At 54.2% G+C, this 18,341-nt stretch overlaps 1 protein-coding gene across 3 annotated transcripts in view; it reads left to right on the top strand.

Moving 5' to 3' along the window:
• The window catches only part of TESC (tescalcin), a 61,356-nt gene extending 43,015 nt beyond the window's left edge, over positions 1–18,341 (top strand). For 2 of the 3 annotated variants that reach the window (XM_055237607.2, XM_063614575.1), the window contains exons 3-8: positions 446–526; positions 8,168–8,307; positions 10,481–10,542; positions 10,651–10,758; positions 15,285–15,332; positions 18,055–18,341. In XM_055237607.2, coding sequence (XP_055093582.1) covers positions 446–526; positions 8,168–8,307; positions 10,481–10,542; positions 10,651–10,758; positions 15,285–15,332; positions 18,055–18,132 — 517 coding nt within the window. In that variant the 3' untranslated portion in view covers positions 18,133–18,341. The remainder of the gene's footprint in view (positions 1–445; positions 527–8,167; positions 8,308–10,480; positions 10,543–10,650; positions 10,759–15,284; positions 15,333–18,054) is intronic. The other variant, XM_055237609.2, reaches the window with a different exon arrangement.

Below are 18,341 nucleotides of genomic sequence, written 5' to 3'. Positions count from 1 at the left end.
GCCCAGGAGTTCAAGACCAGCCGGGGCAACATGTCAACACCTTGTCTCTACAAAAAATTTTAAAAATTAGCTAGGCATGGCGACGTGAACCTGTCGTCCCAGCTACTTGGGAGGCTGAGGCAAGGGATTGCTTGAGCCCAGTAGGTCGAGGCTGCAGCGACCTATGATCGCACCACTGTACTCCAGCCTGGGTGACAGTGAGACTCTATCTCAAAAAGGAAAAGTATCTTGAGCCTCCAAATCCTCCCTGCCCTTGCCCAGTCTAAAGGTTAGAGGAAGGGGCAGATAAGTAAAGCGTATTCCAGTTCTGTCTCCTAACTCTGAACTGTTCTTGTGGGGACCTGTTGGGGATCCAAAATACAGCTTGATACAGGATGAAAATGCCAGCTGACATCTGCTGTCTCTCCTTACTCTTTTCCCGGTATCTCTCCTTCTTGGAAACCAGCAAGGAGAACTTCAACAATGTCCCGGACCTGGAGCTCAACCCCATCCGATCCAAAATCGTTCGTGCCTTCTTCGACAACAGGTGGGCGTTTTCCCCTGAACCAGCCCAGTGGCAGGCACCCTTGTCTTGTGTAACATCTCGTGGTACTCGTTGCCCAGAATGGCCCTTTGAGCTGATGCCCAGAAGAGGGGGCTGAACTGGGTAGGGGTGAGCACAGGTTTGAGGTTGGACCATTCTGGATTCATAGCTGGGCGACTGGGCAGCTCACCCAAGCTCTCTAGGCCTCTGTATTCATTGTCTCTGGCTGTGTAACAAATTACCCCAAAACTTAGTAGTTGAAAACAATAGCCAGACATGGTGGTGCACACCTATAGTCTCAGCTGCTGGGGAGGCTGAGGTGGGAGGATACTTGAGGCCAGAAGTTCGAGGCTGCAGTGAGCTATGATCGCACTGCTACACTCCAGCCTGGGCAACAGAGTGAGACCCTGTTTCTAAAAAATAATAAAATGAAAAATAACAATTAGAATAATTCTCTTAGAAACATTCTAAGACAACTGTCAAGGAAGACTTTTTAAAAAAGAAAATTCAAGGCTAGGCACAGTGGCTCACGCCTGTAATCCCATTTGGGAGGCCAAAGTGGGTAGATCACCTGAGGTCAGGAGTTCAAGACCAGCCTGGCCAACATGGTGAAACTGTGTTTCTACTAAAAATAAAAGAATTAGCAGGGCACAGTGGGTCACACCTGTAATCCCAGCACTTTGGGAGGCTGAAGTGGGCAGATCACTTGAGGTCAGGAGTTCAAGACCAGCCTGGCCAACATGGTGAAACCCTGTCTCTGCTAAAAATACAAAAATTAGCTGGGTGTGGTGGTGCACATCTGTAATCCCAGCTACTCAGGAGGCTGAGGCAGGAGAATCTCTTGAACCCGGGAGGCGGAGGTTGCAGTGAGCCGAGATTGTGCCACTGCCAACCTGGGTGAGAGTCAGTGAGACTCCATCTCAGAAGAAAAAAAAAGAAAAAAGAAAAAACTGGAAAGCATTTATTATCTCACCATTTCTTTGGGTCAGGAAGGAACCTGGGTGCAAATTAGCTGGGGGTCTCAAAGCCTCGTGAGCTTCGGCCAAGGCCAAGGCATTAGCTGGGGCTGAAGTCTTGCCTTGTGGCTCAACCAGGGAGGCTCTGTTTCAGCCTTGTGGCTGCTGGCTGCTGGCATCTCCTGGGCCCCTCCTGCTGTGTCTCTTCGTTAGAAGTGAGTCACTAGATCAACCCCCTCTTGAGGGGACAGCACAGGGACATGACTACGGAGGCAGGGATTTGGGGGGCCATCTGGGAGGATGCTTCAGTTTCACCATCTCTAAAATGGAGATAATCAGTCAGGCCCGGCGGCTCACGCCTGTAATCCCAGCACTTTGGGAGGCCGAGGCTGGCAGATCACTTGAGGTCAGGAGTTCGAGACCAGCCAGGTCAACATGGTAAAACCCCCGTCTCTACTAAAAATACAAAAATTAGCCAGGCGTGGTGGCATACACCTGTAATCCCAGCTACTCAGGAGGCTGAGGCAGGAGAATCTGTTGAATTCGGGAGGTGGAGGTTGCACTGAGCCGAGATTGTGCCACTGTACTCCAGTCTTGGCAACGGAATGAGACTCTGTCTCAAAATAAAATAAAGTGGAGATAATCATAGCACTTGCCTAGCAGGTTGCTGTGAGGGGCACTGAGGGGATGTGTGGTGAAGTGAGGTTAGCTATTCATATGTTCATTGCTGTGGCTTACAAAGCTATTCATATGTTCATTGCCGTGGCTGACAAAGCTATTCATATGTTCATTGCCGTGGCTGACAAAGAGGTGTGCACCTTGGCCATTGTCCCAGAGCTGAGGCACAGGCCAGAGCTCATGCCCCAGTGTCCAATATTGTTTAAGGTGAAAGACCTGGGTGACCGGGATGGAGCCTAGAGGTGTCTGGAACTCTAGGGGGGGGATGAAGGGGTGGGTATACCCTCCCCATGCTGCTGGGGCATGTGGCAGCCACACTGAGGCCCACCAGCCTGTTTGACCCAACGTCCCCATGTCTGCAAAGATGGCTGGGAAACGGAGGATGGCCAGAAAGAGGAAGGACGGGAACAGGTGTGGTGTGGTGATGAGACCATGGAGCTTCCCTGATGGGTCTTGAGCTGTGCAGGGATGAACCACTCACCCTGGTTCTGCCAGGGATGTGGGACCCTGGGCAAGGTGCTGAGCCTCCCTGAGTCCCAGTGGAAACTGGGGGTGCTGCTCACGGGGAGAGGGGTCCTTCAGATGCCCCTGGAGTTGCAGGGGCCTTCCTCTGTGGCCCATGGGGCAAGGCCTGGCGAGAGAGTGACCAAGAGTTAAACCGGAAAAGCAGGAAGAGAAGGTTCCAGGCGATGGGAACTGTGTGTGCAAAGGCCCTGTGGCACAGGGAGCTTGGGGAGCTGAGAGGCAGACCTAGCTGGATCAGAGAGAGGCCAGTGTGGTGTGGGGAGGTCAGGCTGCATCAGGCAGCATCTGTGGACCAGCAACAGGGGTCTTCTGGAGCCGAGATGGGGGGCGCTGATGGACTTTAAGGTGAGGGTGTGAGGGGGTGGGTGAGCCAGGTTTGCACTTTGTAGAGGGTGCTGTGGCTGCTGGTTGGTTGTAGGGGTGAGAATGGGAGGTGGAGGCCAGGGAGAAGTGAATGATGGTCCCCCTTGGGTCGGGGTGCCCTGAAGATCTGGGGAGCAAGAGGCAGCTCTGAGCCACCTGGGAGGTTATAGATGAGGAGGAAGGGTTGGATCCGGGAGTTGGGGTGAGAGACCTGGTACCGCAGGAATCTTCACAGCCAGTTGTCATGTTTGCCAAAGAGGAGGGGCCTGTGGAGCTTAAGTGACTGTAAAGTGTGTGAAGTTGCATAGTCAGTGGCAAAGATAAGAGTGGAATCTGGTGCCCTCACCTCCTTTTAAATCCTGGTTCTCAGAGAAAGGACTCAGAGGTGGGCAGTGCGTCTTAGGCCAGTCCCCAAATGAGCCAGAGCAGGCGTCAGGGTGGGAGGCGCTGCCCCTGACAGGGGACCTAGAGTTGGAGGCACTGACAGGAAGATGGTACAGGGGACCAGAGCCCAGGGGGTGCCTGCGCCTGTGTGTGTGTGTGTGTGCACACACGTCAGAGGGAGCATGTGTGCACGTGTAGGGGTGTGTGTAGGCGCGAGGTTTGTTTCCAGAAGGCTTGGGTGCAACTTTGGCCAGTTGTAAAGTTGGAAGAGGGAACTTCTGGGGTGGATGAGAGGTGGATTTCACAAGGGCATATGTTCGTCCAAACACAAGATCTATGCATTTTAGTGTATGCTCTTATCCCTTAAAAAAAAAAAAAACTTGACCCAAGGTCACTTGGCTGTCAGCTGTCACTTGTAGGAATTGGGATTCCAACTCGGGTCTGTCTGCCTCACGATCCTGGACAGACCTAGGAGTTGTGTTTTCGGCTCTTGGGGTGGAATTCACGCACCTGCCAGGCTGTTTTCCATGAACAGCTGCTCTCCAGGAGACAGGGTGTGGGGAAAGGGCTGGGGCAGACACCTCTCTGTTTTCAGAAGACAAGAGGGTGCACTGGGCATGCCACCGCCAGACTTAGGGACAGGCAGACGGAGGCAGTAGCCTCCTTCTCCTTTAGAGGGTCTGATTTAGGCCAGAGCCGTGGGAGAACTGGCACAGGCGTGGTGCCCCCTGAAGGAGGGGCGCAGGGACCTCAGTCATTGGGGAATATTGAGTGTCCAGAAGGTGGACATTGAAACAAGTGGCCACATCTCAGGGGGACTCCGGGCGGAACAGGCCTGTGGGCACCCTGAGGAGGGAGCTAGGCAGGAAGGGGCAGTGAGGTCTGGGCTGGTGTGGGTGGCTGAGACCACCTTGCAGGCCTGGGAGACCAGATGGGATTGGGGATTACCAGGAGAACTGGGGAGGCCCCAGGAGGGTGCTGAGCAGGGGAGCCACAGGCTGCGATTTGCATTTTGCAAAGCTCATTCCGGCTGCACTTGGAATGCACGAGAAGGTGGGGGCTGGGCCAGGCAGCTGCAGAGGCCAGGAGAGAAAAGGCAGGTTCCCAGGGGGACTGACTAGAGGTGTGAGCCTGGGGGTGGGTTGGGTGTGGGGGTGTGGGGGGGCATCCAGGAGACTCCGGGTCTGGAGCTGAGGGCAGCTGTCGTTGTGCCTGCCTGACGGAGCTGCCATTGAAAGATGGCCGGGGATCTCCTGGGCCGAGCCGGAAGTGGAGGGCAGTGGCCGGGTATGGGGTGGTGAGAGCCTCCCCTATAGGTCCCTGGACCTCGGCCTCCGGCCGCTCCTTAGAGAAACCTGGTGTGGAGAAAGGGAGGTGCCAGTGACTACGGCTGGCCCAGAAGTCACCGAGGGAGGGGATGATTTTAAAAAGGGTTTCCTCTGGCCTGCACCCAGAACAACTTCGTGGGCTATAGCTGGGAGCCTGTAGCTATTGGAAAAGGGCTTCACGTCACATCCTGTAAATGCTGAGAAGAAGCTGGAGGAGGATTTCAGAGGAGATGCTGGAGACAGGATTTTCCTTTCAAGAAATACAAGCCTCAGCCTTTGTTCCTAAGACTCTTTGGGAACAGGTCTTAGGGAAGGGGTATTTTGAGCAGAGCCCATCCCCACCTCCGGTGCCCCATTCCTTACAGGGGAATTGGAAAGTTAAGGGGGCATCTTTGCAAAAAGAGTGAAAATGGCCCGCCCTCCTGCTGGGTGGCAGATTTAGATGTAGCCCCTGTTTTCTGTCCACTGATCTTCATCCTGGTGCTCATTTTAGAAATGGGAGTTAGAGGGCTGGATGTGATGCCACACGCCTGTAATCCCAGCTACTCAGGAGGCTGAGGCAGTAGGATTGCATGTGGCCAGGGTTCAAGACCAGTCTGGGCAATATAGAGAGATCTCATCTCTTAAAAAAACAAAAAAAACCTTTTATTTAAAAAATGGAATGGAGAGCAAGTCGGGCTGGTTCCAGGTGCTCTGTCTGGGTTTCCTTGGCGCTGGCTCTCATTGCCTTTGGAGACCAGAATGTTGGTCTCTGCAGACCTGTGGGAGCACTCGGAAGGGAAGGGACCCTCCTTCCTTGAGTTGGGTCCTGAGGCTGAAGCAGTGCAGGTCTCAATGTTCCCAGAGAAGGACACACACCTGCCTTCCCCAGGAGTCTGTCACATTTTCACCCATGCTAATCTTAATCCCTCTTGCTGCAGCCTAAACCACTTGGGAAGGACATGTGAGCCAGTCGCTGTGGGAAGGGCTTTCAGAGCAGCCCGATAAGTCCGGGGGCTATTTTTATGCTCTGTAAATTTGGTCTGTGCCGCCCACAGTGAGAACTTCGAGGTTATTAAAGCCTGTGGCAGGAGCGGTGGGGAGCTTCATGCGATAAGAGAGAGAAGAGAGACCTGTGAAAACACATAAAGATGGGGCTTCCTGAGCCCAGGGAAGGATGGATCTCATCCTGCAGATGGGCAGTTTCTTGATCCGCCTTCCCTAATCCAGACTTGGGACCCCACCTCTCCCTGGAAAATCTCCTGGAAGAGAAAAATAAAAAAGCGGGAGTTCCCGGGACACTTAGAGGCTGTCATGTGGGTGTTAGTGTATTTGCTGGATGCTGAAAAGGAGTAGTAGATGAACCTCTAAAGAGAGAATTGCAAACGTATTCCTTTACATGGAGGTGCAGTCATGCCCTGGGTGGGACCCAAGTAACATATCCAAGCACTAACCACTAACTGTTAGCCACCCTGGGCCAGCTAGGCACTGCCCCTTCCAAAGGGCCACAGTGAGAGGCTGTGGCAGAACTTTGAGCTTGCCAGCCATATGACAGCCTGCCCCAGCAGCCTCGGGCGCTCACGGTCACAGTCCAGTAGTGATAAGGGTTTGACGACAGTGGGTCAGGAGCTTGGGTTTGGAGTCATCTCCAGGCTGTTTTGTTTGTTTTGTTTGAGACAGGGTCTCACTTAGTCACCCCGGCTGGAGTGCAGTGGCGTGATCTTTGCTCACTGCAGCCTCGGCCTCCTGGGCTCAAGCGATCCTCCTACCTCAGCCCCCCAAGTAGCTGGGACTACAGGTACACACCACCGCACCCATCTAACTTTTTGTAGAGACGGGGTTTCTCCCTGTTGCCTAGGGTGGTCTTGAACTCCAGAGCTCAAGCAATTGGCCTGCCTCAGCCTCCCAAAGTGCAGGGGTTACAGGCGTGAGCCATTGCGCCTGGCCTCCGAGCTATTTTCTTAACAACTGCCAAGACCCGAGCTGGACCACACATTTCTGAGTCCCTCATCTGGGTGTCAGGCACTGTGCCGGGCATGGGGCATGAACTCCCTGTGTCCCCATCCCCCGGAACACCAGCCCTTTCTTGCCTCCTCCAAAAAGCACATTTTTACGGCCAGCCTCAAACCTGCCCTAACTTATCACAAAACTTTCAATCATTGGCAAACTTTGTATTTGGGTATAAACAGATTACTTAGAGATGCTTGCAGCCAATCACCATCCTAAAATTTTGAACTAGTGAGAGCGAGCAGAGGTTGGCAAACTTTTTCTGTAAAAAGACAAGGAGTAAATATTTTAGGCTTTGCGGTCCACGCAGTCTCTGTTGCAGCTACTCAGCTCTGCAGACAAGCATAAATGAATGGGCATGGCTGTACGCCAATAAAATTTTATTTATGGACACTGACATTTGAATTTCATGTAATTTTCACTTGTCATGAAATACTATTCTTTTGACTTTTTTTTTTTTTTTTTTTTTGGCAAGCATTTTTTCAACTATTTAAAAATGTGAAAACCGGCCAGGCACATGTCTGTCACATATAGTCCCAGCCCTTTGGGAGGCCCAAGACAGAAGGATGGCTTGAGCCCAGGAGTTTGAGGCTGCACCACCGAACTCCAGCCTGGGCAATGGAGTGAGACCCTGACTCTGACAATATTAAGATAAAAGTCATCTTCTTTTTTTTTTTTTCTTGAGACAGGGTCTCCCTCTGTCACCCAGGCTGGAGTGCAGCGGTGTGATCTTGGCTCACTGCAACCTCCATCTCCTGAGTTCAAGCAATTCTCCTGCCTCAGCCTCTCAAGTAGCTGGGACTACAGGTGCACACCACCATGGCCAGCTAATTTTTGTATTTTTAGTAGAGGCGTGGTGTCATCATGTTGGCCAGGCTGGTCTCAAACTCCTGACCTCAGGTGATCTGCCCACCTCTGCCTCCCAGAGTGCTGGGATTAGAGGTGTGAGCCACCGCGCCTGACCCGAAAAGTCTTCTTAGTTCATGGGCTGTATGAAAATAGATGACAGGCCAGATTGGGCCTATGGGCTGTTTGCCAACCCCTGAGCTAAAGGAAAGGATCGGGAGATGTACTTGGTGAGTTACTAGATTGCTTGGTTTCCTCATAAGTGCTCGCCTGTGTGCACCATCACACACCCACGCATCCCTCTGTCCCCGCCCGAATCAACAGTCATGCAGTTGTCTCTCCCTCTTCCACCTCCCTGATGGTGAGCTCTGTGAGGGCAGGGCAGGGGCTGAGCTTTCAGCTTCCGGAGCCCTCAGCTCCACCACAAAGCAGGTTCTTGGGGCACAGACTCAAGGCGAGAGCAGCCATCGTGGGTCCAGTGTGCACCCTGAGAGCGGAGTTTTTGGGAGCTAATGGTAGCAAGAGGACGAGATCCGGTTCTTCATTTATTTCCAACACCCTCCTTGTTGCTCTCGTAGGAACCTGCGCAAGGGACCCAGTGGCCTGGCTGATGAGATCAATTTCGAGGACTTCCTGACCATCATGTCCTACTTCCGGCCCATCGACACCACCATGGACGAGGAACAGGTGGAGCTGTCCCGGAAGGAGAAGCTGAGATGTGCGTGCCACTGAGTCCGCTTGCTCACACCTGGGGTGCAGCCTCCCCTCAGTCCTCAGAATGCAAGGCGCCCCTGCAGCAGGAGGCTGGATGTGCATTGGCTTGGGGGCTTGGAGGGCTTGGGGACACCAGCCCTCGTACCTGTGAGGCTGGCATTGCTGTCTCCCATTCCCGGCGCCCTCATCCTAAACATTCCTCAGCAGCTTGTGGCTTCCCGGGACTAGAAGGGGGTTGTGCGGTGGATGTGAAACAAGGCCCTTGATGCAAAGACCTGGGTTCCAATGTGGCCCCTCTCACCAGCCATGTGACCTTGAACCTTGACCCAGAACGTGGGTATGCCGATCATGCATGGTTCTGAGCGCTGGGTAAGATCACACAGTCAGCCTTTGGCACACAGGAAGTGCTCCCTAAAGTCAGTTTCCTCCTCTCCCTTCTCCGTGGGCTGTGCTATTGCTGGCTTCCTGAGAACAGCCCCACTATGTTCTGGCTCCCGAGTGGGTTCAGTTGTGGTCCCAGCTGGCCAGCTGCACAGGTCCCAGGCAGCGGCCCGAGTCACATCTCCTTTTCCCGTGGCCTTTCCCATGACTCCTGACATCCCTCTGTGCCCTGCCCCAGGTCAGCCTCCTCATCAAGAAAATGTAAACATGGGACTTCACTATATTTAGCACTGGAATGTGTATGTGGGGCTGCTGGGAACAGCCCGGGGGGGGTCCCTGGTGTGAGTCTGGCTTCCTGTCTGCTCCAAGGGGCGTGGAACAGGACGGACTCAGGTCCAAGTCCCTGGTTTCCTGTCCTTTAGTGGTGTGGCCGTGGGCAAACGCCTTAACGCTTCCGTGAGCTTTGACAGTCTGTCTGGGAGGCAGGGCTCAGGCATCCCTGGCCTCTTGGGGTTGGGCGAGAGGGAGACTGAGAGGTTTGTGAAGCGCTTTGCACACCTGGGCATCTGGTCAGTGTTCAATAAATGCCAGCTGGGCTCAGTGGTGCATGCCTGTAATTCCAGCACTTTAGGAGGCTGAGTGGGGAGGATCACTTGAAGCCAGGAGTTCAGGGCTCAGCCTGGGCAACAGAGAGAAAGACACTTGCCTCTGCAAAATAAAAAAATTAGCACAGCACAGTGGTACTGCATGCCTGTGGTCCCTGGTACTCAGGAGACTGAGGTGGGTGGGTTGTTTGAGCCCAGGAGATGGAGGCTGCAGTGAGCTACAATTGCACCACTACATTTCAGCCTGTGCGACAGAGTGAGACCACATCTCTGAAAAAAATAACAATAATAAATAAATAAATGCTGGCCAGGCACGGTGGCTCACACCTGTAATCCCAGCACTTTGGGAGGCTGAGGTGGGTAGATCATTTGAGGTTGGGAGTTTGAGACCAGCCTGGCCAACTGGTGAAACCCTGTCTCTACTAAAAATACAAAAATTACTTGGGCATGGCGGCGTGCACCTGTAATCCCAGCTACTTAGGAAGCTGAAGCAGGAGAATCTCTTGAACCCAGGAGGCAGAGGTTACAGAGAGCCCAGATCGTGCCACTACACTATAGCCTGGGTGACAGAGTGCGACTAAATCTCGAAAAAATAAATACATTTTTTTAAAAAATGCCAACACAGAAGACCTGGGAGAGCTCCAGCTCCCAAGGCCATGCTGGGAACAACATGGAGAGGCCCCCTCCCGGCCAGCGCCTCCCTGATGCCAGGCCTGGGGCTGCCCATGTTAGATCAGTCGGGCCCAGATCAGAAGCACTGTGGACCATGACCTGCCATGGGTGAGACGATGGTGCCCTCCAGGGGCTGTGGGAACAATATTTTGAACTCGACACCGTTTTACTTGTGTTAACGGGTAATGCTTACTGTCGTCATATTCATGCTCACGGGGCAGTTGCCAGGCCCTAATGCCACAGCGCTAGCTCCCAGCCTTCCTAAGGCCACGAGGTAGACACTGTTGTTATTCCCATTTCACAGATGAGGAAACTGAGGCTCAGAGAAGTTAGGTCATGGGCCCAAGGTCACCCAGTAGGAAGTGGTCAGTCTGGTCCCAAAGCTCATGCCCTGACCCCTCTGGCTTTGGCATTGAGGTTTGGTTATTGGTATCTTTTGCTTGGTTTAGTGTACATTTCAGGGGGTGGCAGGGGCCAGGCCCCGCCTGACGGAGTCCCCTCTCTCCCCTGCCACCCCAGTTCTGTTCCACATGTACGACTCGGACAGCGATGGCCGCATCACTCTGGAAGAATATCGAAATGTAAAGTATGCTCCTCTGGCCCGCCCTGGGCTCCTGGCACTTCCCCCTCGCCCCCCACGACCCTGATGGAGGCCCAAGGTCACCGTTTGTTTCCGCCCCACCTGGCAGGTGGTCGAGGAGCTGCTCTCGGGAAACCCTCACATTGAGAAGGAGTCCGCTCGCTCCATCGCCGACGGGGCCATGATGGAGGCGGCCAGCGTGTGCATGGGGCAGATGGTGAGCGCCCCTGCAGCCCTCCCGAGACGCACAGTGCCTTTCCCGCTTATGGTCTGCGTTTCTGGAAAGCCTCACGGAGCAGGGGCCAGGTGTATTCTGCCACCTGCTCTACCTGTGGCCTGTGGGGCTCAGGAACCTCTCCCAGCCCTTCCTGTCCCCCAGGAGACTGAAGGTCCAAGTCCCCAGAGAGCTGCACAAGGCAGGGAAGCAGAGCTCAAGATCCCAGGCTTTGGGGTCCAGGAGCCCCCACCTGCATAGCCCCCTGACCCCCCACCCTGGCCTCAGTCAGTGCTCACAGCAGCACTTGGCCCTGGGGCCAGGCCTGGGTAGCACATGGCACAGACTGGCCTTAATTAGTTTATTTCTTAACAAATGACTCAGAGGCGACTTCTGGCCTCGAAGCAGGGGTCAGTAGGGAGCCCTATTGGGGGCTGACAAGAGCCGATGGCATGGGGTCAGGTGGAGGAGCCGAGGTGGGGGCTGGTTGTAAATGACACAGAGAGAGGGAAGTGGCCTTCCCATGTTCATCGTTTCTTACATCTTGCCTCATTTTGACTGGTGGGAAAACTGAGGCTCAGAGAGCATAGAGAATCCTCTAGACCTTGCGATCTTTCCTGTGCAGGGTGGATTTCCTCTTGTAAGGACAGGTGCAGCCCCACCAGCCCCCAGCCCTGAGGCTCTAAGCCTCTGGGGACCACTCAGGCAGGCAGGTGACCACCTTGGTGTTGTATGTTCCCTGAGGGGTTTGGATGGCCCCTCTGATGCAGTCAGCCCTTTGCCCCTGTGTGTCTAAAGTGGCTGTGTCTCTAGACACCCTGATGGCTTTGTGTTTACCCAGCCTGGAGTGGAGGGTGTTCATGCATGCTGGATCCTGCTCTCTGTGCCCCAAGCCTGTCCTTGAGGGACATGAGGCCACTGGCCCGGGCCTGCCCCCAGGGGCGGGGGCTGTGGTCGGTTGGTTTCCTGACGTGTACTTTGTCTGTCTGTCTCTGGAGCCCAGGGGGAAGCTTCTGGCTTGGGTGAAACCTCCGCACTCAGCAGATTAACCACCACGGGAGAGGGCTGGTGACCTCGGTGGGGAGAGCAGGGATCCCCCGCCGGGTTGTCGGGCCAAATTCCCATTTGATTTAATTACACTCTCCTTGTTCAAATTGCTCCCTGTCCCACTCCAGTTTCAATTGGCGACAGTTTTCTTAATTTGCTGTAGTGAAATTGCTGGCAGCTGCCAGCTGCTGATCTGCATAAAACCCCCGCAGCCTGGGAAGCAGAGGCATCTCGGGCCGGAGGCCGGGCTCCGGGGCGTACCTGCTGCCTACCGGCCCCCATGAGGTGGAGGTAGCCCCGGAACCAGGAAGGCGGCTGCAAGGCAGAGGGCTCATCTCCACCTCTTTCTTCACTCACGGGTCCTCCAGGCGCTCTTAAAATAGCTTCTGGTGTAAACCTTGGCCAGATAAACCTGGACCAAGCTGTGTATGCGTCCTGAGCTGGGGGCAAGGGGCAGCTGCATCGGTTCAATCCTGCCCGGCCTCTGAGGACACTTCCCGTTCTGACCGTGCCATCCGCCGAAGACAAACAATCCATGGTCCCCACTTTAATGGACTTCCAAAGGCAGTTATTGACTGAGGCGGGATCTTTCTCTCTTTTTTTTTTTCCTGAGACCAAGTCTTACTCTACCACCCAGGCTGGAATGCAGTAGCAACATCTCGGCTCACTGCAACCTCCACCTCCTGAGTTCAAGTGATTCTCCTGCCTCAGCCTCCCGAGTAGCTGGAATTATAGGCATGTGCCACTACACCCGGCTAATTTTTGTATTTTTAGCAGAGACGGGGTTTCACCATGTTGGCCAGGCTGGTCTCGAACTCCTGACCTCAAGTGATCCACCCACCTCAGCCTCCCAAAGTGCAGGGATTCCAGGCATAAGCCTCCACGCTGGCCCGCGGATCTTTTGAGAGTGCTTTCTCAGGAGGTCACACCCATGGATGCTTGAGGGGAGAATTGCTTCACTGGGCATTCAGCCGGGGCTGCTTCCCCCACTCCCCGCCCTCCTTCCTTGCACCGATCACCCCCTTTCCAGCCCCAGACTCTGGCCACGGGAGCCTTTTCTATAATTAGTTCCCCTTGGCCAGCCTGGGAACCTAGGGTGGCCCGGCAGGGAGGGTAGCCACTGTGCCCGTGAGAGGGAAGACAGGGAGGAAGGAGCCATTAGGGACAGGGCTGGCCCAGGCTAGCCGAGAACTGCTGGGTTTCATTTTTTTTTAATTATTTTTTAAGAGACAGGGTCTCGTTCTGTCGCCCAAACTGGAGTGCAGTGGTACAGTGGTGTGATCATAGCTCACTACAGCTTCCATCTCCTGGGCTTGAGCCATCCTCCTACCTCAGCCTCTGGAGCAGCTGGGACTACAGGAGTACAACACCACACCCAGCTAATTTTTTGAAGTTTTTTAAAAAAGAGATGTTTTGCTAAAAAGAGATGTCATTATGTTGACCAGTCTGGTCTCGAACTCCTGGCCTCCAACACTCCTCCTGCCTTGGCCTCCCAAAGTGCTGGGATGACAGATGTGAACCACTGTGCCTGGCCAAAAACTTTTTAAGTATAAAGAAGAAACTAAAAAGCCTGCAAAGTCCTGCCAGTAGAAACAGCCCTCAAGGACCTGGAGGCAGCTAGATGCTCCCAGCTGGACAGGCAGTTCCCCTCTGTGTCCGTCATCTGTAATACAGGAGAGAGACTAGAACCCAACTCAGGGCAGGTCGTGAGATTGGCATCTATCATTAAATGCTAACAATAGCATTTGGTCACACCTGTAATCCCAGCACTTTGGGAGCCCCAGGCGGGTGGATTGCTTGAGGTCAGGAGTTCGAGACCAGCCTGGCTAACATGGTGAAACCCCCGTCTCTACTAAAAAATTTAAAAATTAGCCACACATGGTGGTGCATGCCTGTAATAATCCTAGCTACTTGGGAGTCTGAGGCAGGAGAATCACTTGAACCTGGGAGGCAGAGGTCACAGTGAGCCAAGATCGCACCACTGCACTCCAGCCTGGGCGACAGAGCAAGACTCTGCCTCAAAAACAAAACAAAACAAATGAAAACAAAACAATACCATTTGGAAGGCACTTGGGACATACATGCCTGGCGCATAACATGCTTAGAGTGTGCCTCCTGTGTTCTTAAATGCACATTGTACAGAATTTCAGAGAGTCACAGAGCTTCGAGTCTCTCCTGCTCCTCCACCAGCCCAGGTCCTCTTCCCTAAAGGGACTCCCTCTTGGTGGTTTTTTCCTACATATACCAATGTATACATGCATGTCTTTTATTTTTGATTTATGCAAAACATAATCGAACTGATATGGCTTCCCATTTTCTCCGTATGACCCCACACACCCACAGGGCAGATGGTGGGGGTCTGGTTATCAGTCTGAGGAAAGGTTTGCGTGCACAGACCTGCAGACATCTTTCTGCTTGGTGGGTTTTGTTTTTTGTTCTTTATCTGCTGGGTACACATCTCAGAGCCTTTTCCATAGTGAGACATATAGATCAACCCCTTCTTAACCCATTCTTGCCTGAGGTTGCAGCTTTTTGAATTTTTGCAATCAGACCTTGGCGATGACCTTGACCAGTAGGATATAAGTAACTCCCATAGCTTAGCGTTCCAGTAATGGAACACTAGGCATAAACGGTTAATGGTTGCGTGGGAATCAATAGTGTGGATGACCGAGATTTATGTCCCTCGCCTTCTATTGACAGGCACCTAGGATGTCAGCGGGTTTTCACTGTCACAAAGCGTGCTGCCGGGTGAGGTTTTTGGAGGCTTGTCGGTGGGATCCTGAGAGTATCGGTGAAAGGGGCAGGAGTGCCTGATGTCATCCCCAGAGCAGGGAGGACGCAGAGGCAATGGAGACTGGCATCGCCAAACCCACTCAGCAGGGAGAGGCTCCTTGCGACCACCCTCTGGCCCTGCCTCCCCGGTGGCCCTGGGTTATCACGGTGACTCAACGAGGCATGTGGCGTGGGCCTCACAGGCTGGCCCTGTGTTTCCCTGACCTCTCCCCCAAGGTCTGTGAGCTTAGATTAGCTTGGAATCTTCTTATCAGCACAGCACAGGCGTGAGGAGGCCGGACCTTGGGGGGGTACAGGAACCATCTTGGTGGCCCAGCTGCTGGGGGGCTGGTGGTGAGGTGGGCTGAGTGGGGAAGGAGAGCCCCGTGCCCCTGTGTCACCCACACCTCGGATTCTCCATGGGGGGCTGGGGGAGGGGAGGGAGGCTGCTCTGAGCCACATGTTGCCAGGGCCCTGGTGAGCAACGCTTGGCTCCCATCCCGCCCTCAAGCCCATGAATGTGAGGATATTGGAGGTTCAGGGTGACCGTCTCCACGCTGGAGGCAGACGATCCAGAACGTTCTCCTCTTCTCATGATTCCTCCCAGACAGCCTCAACCACTTACATTCGGGTGTTGGTGGACCGTCCCCCTGCAGAAGCTGTGTGGGGACCCACGCCACTCACTGTCCACCCTGTGCTTCCGTCCCCAGGAGCCTGATCAGGTGTACGAGGGGATCACCTTCGAGGACTTCCTGAAGGTGAGTGGCCTGGGCGTGGGAGCCTCGGGGGACCCTTGAAGACCTCATGTGGCCCACTAGTCAAGAGGGGACATGGCTCTTTACCTGCAGTGGCAAGGGACAGGCTTCCTGGGTGACCAACATCTCAGTAGGAAGGGGTCAACCTGGGCGTGGCCTTTAAAGCAATTTAAACTGGTTTTTCTTATTTTTATGGAAAAGGTAATATTCACACGTAGTCAAAACAACGTAAGCAGTACAAAAGGGTATATAGTGTAAACCAAATTCTCTCCCACCTGGGGTCCCACTGCCACTTCTCAGAAGTAACCCCTGTTGTAGGCTGGGCACGGTGGCTCAATCCTGTAATCCCAGCGCTTTGGGAGGCTGAGGCAGGTAGATCACCTGAGGTCGGGGGTTTGAGACCAGCCTGACCAACATGGTGAAACCCCATCTCTACTAAAAATACAAAACTTAGCCAGGTGTGGTGGCGGGTGCCTGTAATCCCAGCTACTCGGGAGGCTGAGGCAGGAGGATCGCTTGAATCCAGGAGGTAGAGGTTCCAGTAAGCTGAGATCGCGCCACTGTACTCCAGCCTGGGTGATAGAGTAAGACCCCCGTCTCAAAAAAAAAAAAAAAAGTAAGCCCTGTTGTAGTTGGAACAAGGATTCTGGGAACTTCCCGTGTCTGTAGAAATAGTGTTTCTCTGAAGCTCAGTTTGGAGCTGACTGCACACGTTGCACCCGGGCCTTCCTCGCTGTGTCCTAAGATGTCACTTTCGTAAAGCGGCCCACTCTGCCCTCCTCCCTGATGGCTTCTCCAGCCTCTGCTAGTGGATGGTGGTTAGGCCAGTGCTGGCCTTGCAAATCAAGACCTGCTCCTGGCCATTTTGATAATCAGATGCCCTGTGGCAGGGAGAGGACCCCCGCCCCCATCCCCCTCCCCACACTTCGGCCCTGGGCATCACAACAGTGTTCCCAAGTGCTTTTGGGGGACTTGAGGAAGACAAGGAAGTCAGGAGAGCAAGAGACCAAGAGGGGAGAGAGGATTAGGGAAGGAAGGATCACGGCTTCTGGCCAAGGAGCCCAGAGCAGGACTGGGGGACTGGGCCCTCAGGGACACAGCCCCATGGAGCCGAGGCCGAGCCTGGCAGCCAACGGTTAGACCCGGCAGGAGAGAGGAGAGGCAGGCAGCAGGGCCCGGCTGTAATGAAAGGCTGAAAGGAGACTGCAGAGGTCAGCAGGCACCCCGGACTGCCGTGCAGATGGCCCACCCCGGGGCTGGCAGGTCGGACAGACTGGGAAAAGGCAGAATTTGCACTTGTGCTTAAGGCTCACTCTGGCCTATGCTGGGGACCCGGTCACCGGAGAAGGTGATGCCCGCCAGAGCAAGACAACAGAATGAAGAGCTAGAAGGTGGAGGAGGGAGGGAGGGTTGGGGAGGAAGTATCGCTGCTTCAGGCTGAGTAGAATGAATTTCTTTGCCTCTGAAACCAACTTCCTTCCCCTAAAGGCTGGCCTCTGCCAGGCCCCTAGTGCTCCCCAAGCCTGTCCCTGTACCCCTGAGGGATCTTTTGGGACCAGCCGGCCCTTCCCGTTCCCTGATTCCTTCCAATGCCCTCAGCGACCATGTTGCCACTTGGCTCTTAGCAGAAACCACCGTGAGTGTCCATGTGCGTTACCCTGGGAACGCCTTGTGCACCCAGCAAGGATGAGGCCGCTCGACTGGAACCAGAGCTGTCTTTGCACACCCCATGACACCCAGAGCAGGCTCAGGAAAGCAGGAAGTACCAGGGGGCTGCGGCCAGAAATGTCCCAAGGCCTCCCTGTCGCCTGGGTGCCCACGGGGCTCTGACTTTCCCCCGTTACCAGCCTCATGGCTGTCCCTGGAGATGCTGAGAGTGACAGCTTGAGAGTTTGAAGTTCTTACATAAGCGGGAAGCAGTGAGAAGTCACCCGCCCACCACGTCCCTCCGTTTCTGTGAGCACCCCCCATCCTACCATCTGCGGCCCCCGTGGGCCCTGACTTGCTAAGGCGCTGGTGGGCATAGCCTTGTAGCATGAAGGTCCACTCCAGGGCCCTGGCCAGGCTGGACTGTAACAGCAGTACCAGCACCAGGAACGGGGCCACGATGTGATCTTTGGGTAGAAATGACCTTTTTGGGCTTGAGTTTGTCTTTCTAGAATGCACGTGATCCCTTATCCCAGAGAGGTTGTAAAGACCACACTGTGGAGATCCTTAAATTGATGATGATGGCCTAGTGAAGCCTTGTGACCACACAGCCCCTAACAGCTTACAAAACGCGTTCATGATGAGGACGGGTCCATTAGAGCCCCCAGCATTCTGTGAAGTGGGCGGCCCAAGTTGGGGGTCCCGCACTGTACTCATGGAAAGGGGACTTAATGGGGTTATGTAATTTGCATGAAAATCACAGAACCTGAAGTGGTGGGTGAGATTCAAATGACTTGGAGCTAAGAGCTTGGATTCAGTACTTAATAATAACTTGCTGTGACAATCTCAGAAAGAATCCAAATGTCAGAGCCAAATTAACCAGCAAAAAAGACAGATGGAAGTTTTTTGTCCTCACTTAGCTCATAGTCTTGAAACACAGCCCTCTGGTTTTCACCTGCCCGGAACATCACAGTTGGTGGCAGGAGACAGTAGGTGGGGAAGGGCTGAGGACCGGGGTCCTGGTCAGGTGTGAGGTGGCGGCGGGAATGTGCCCTTAACGCTGCTCCGTCCCTTCCAGATCTGGCAGGGGATCGACATTGAGACCAAGATGCACGTCCGCTTCCTTAACATGGAAACCATGGCCCTCTGCCACTGACCCGCCGCCGCCTCTGCGGAGAAACTGCACTTTGCAATGGGGCCGCCTCCCCGTGTAGCTGGAGCAGCCCAGGCCCGGTGGACAGCCTCTTCCTGCAGCGCCGGTACATAGCCAAGGCTCGTCTGTGCACCTTGTGTCTTGTAGGGTATGGTATGTGGGACTTCGCTGTTTTTATCTCCAATAAAAAAAAAAAAAGGTTTGTTAATTAA

The sequence above is a fragment of the Symphalangus syndactylus genome, chromosome 13, assembly GCF_028878055.3.
Source record: "Symphalangus syndactylus isolate Jambi chromosome 13, NHGRI_mSymSyn1-v2.1_pri, whole genome shotgun sequence".
NCBI classification, from domain to species: Eukaryota; Metazoa; Chordata; class Mammalia; order Primates; family Hylobatidae; genus Symphalangus; species Symphalangus syndactylus.
This window is presented reverse-complemented; position numbering and strand designations above follow the sequence as displayed.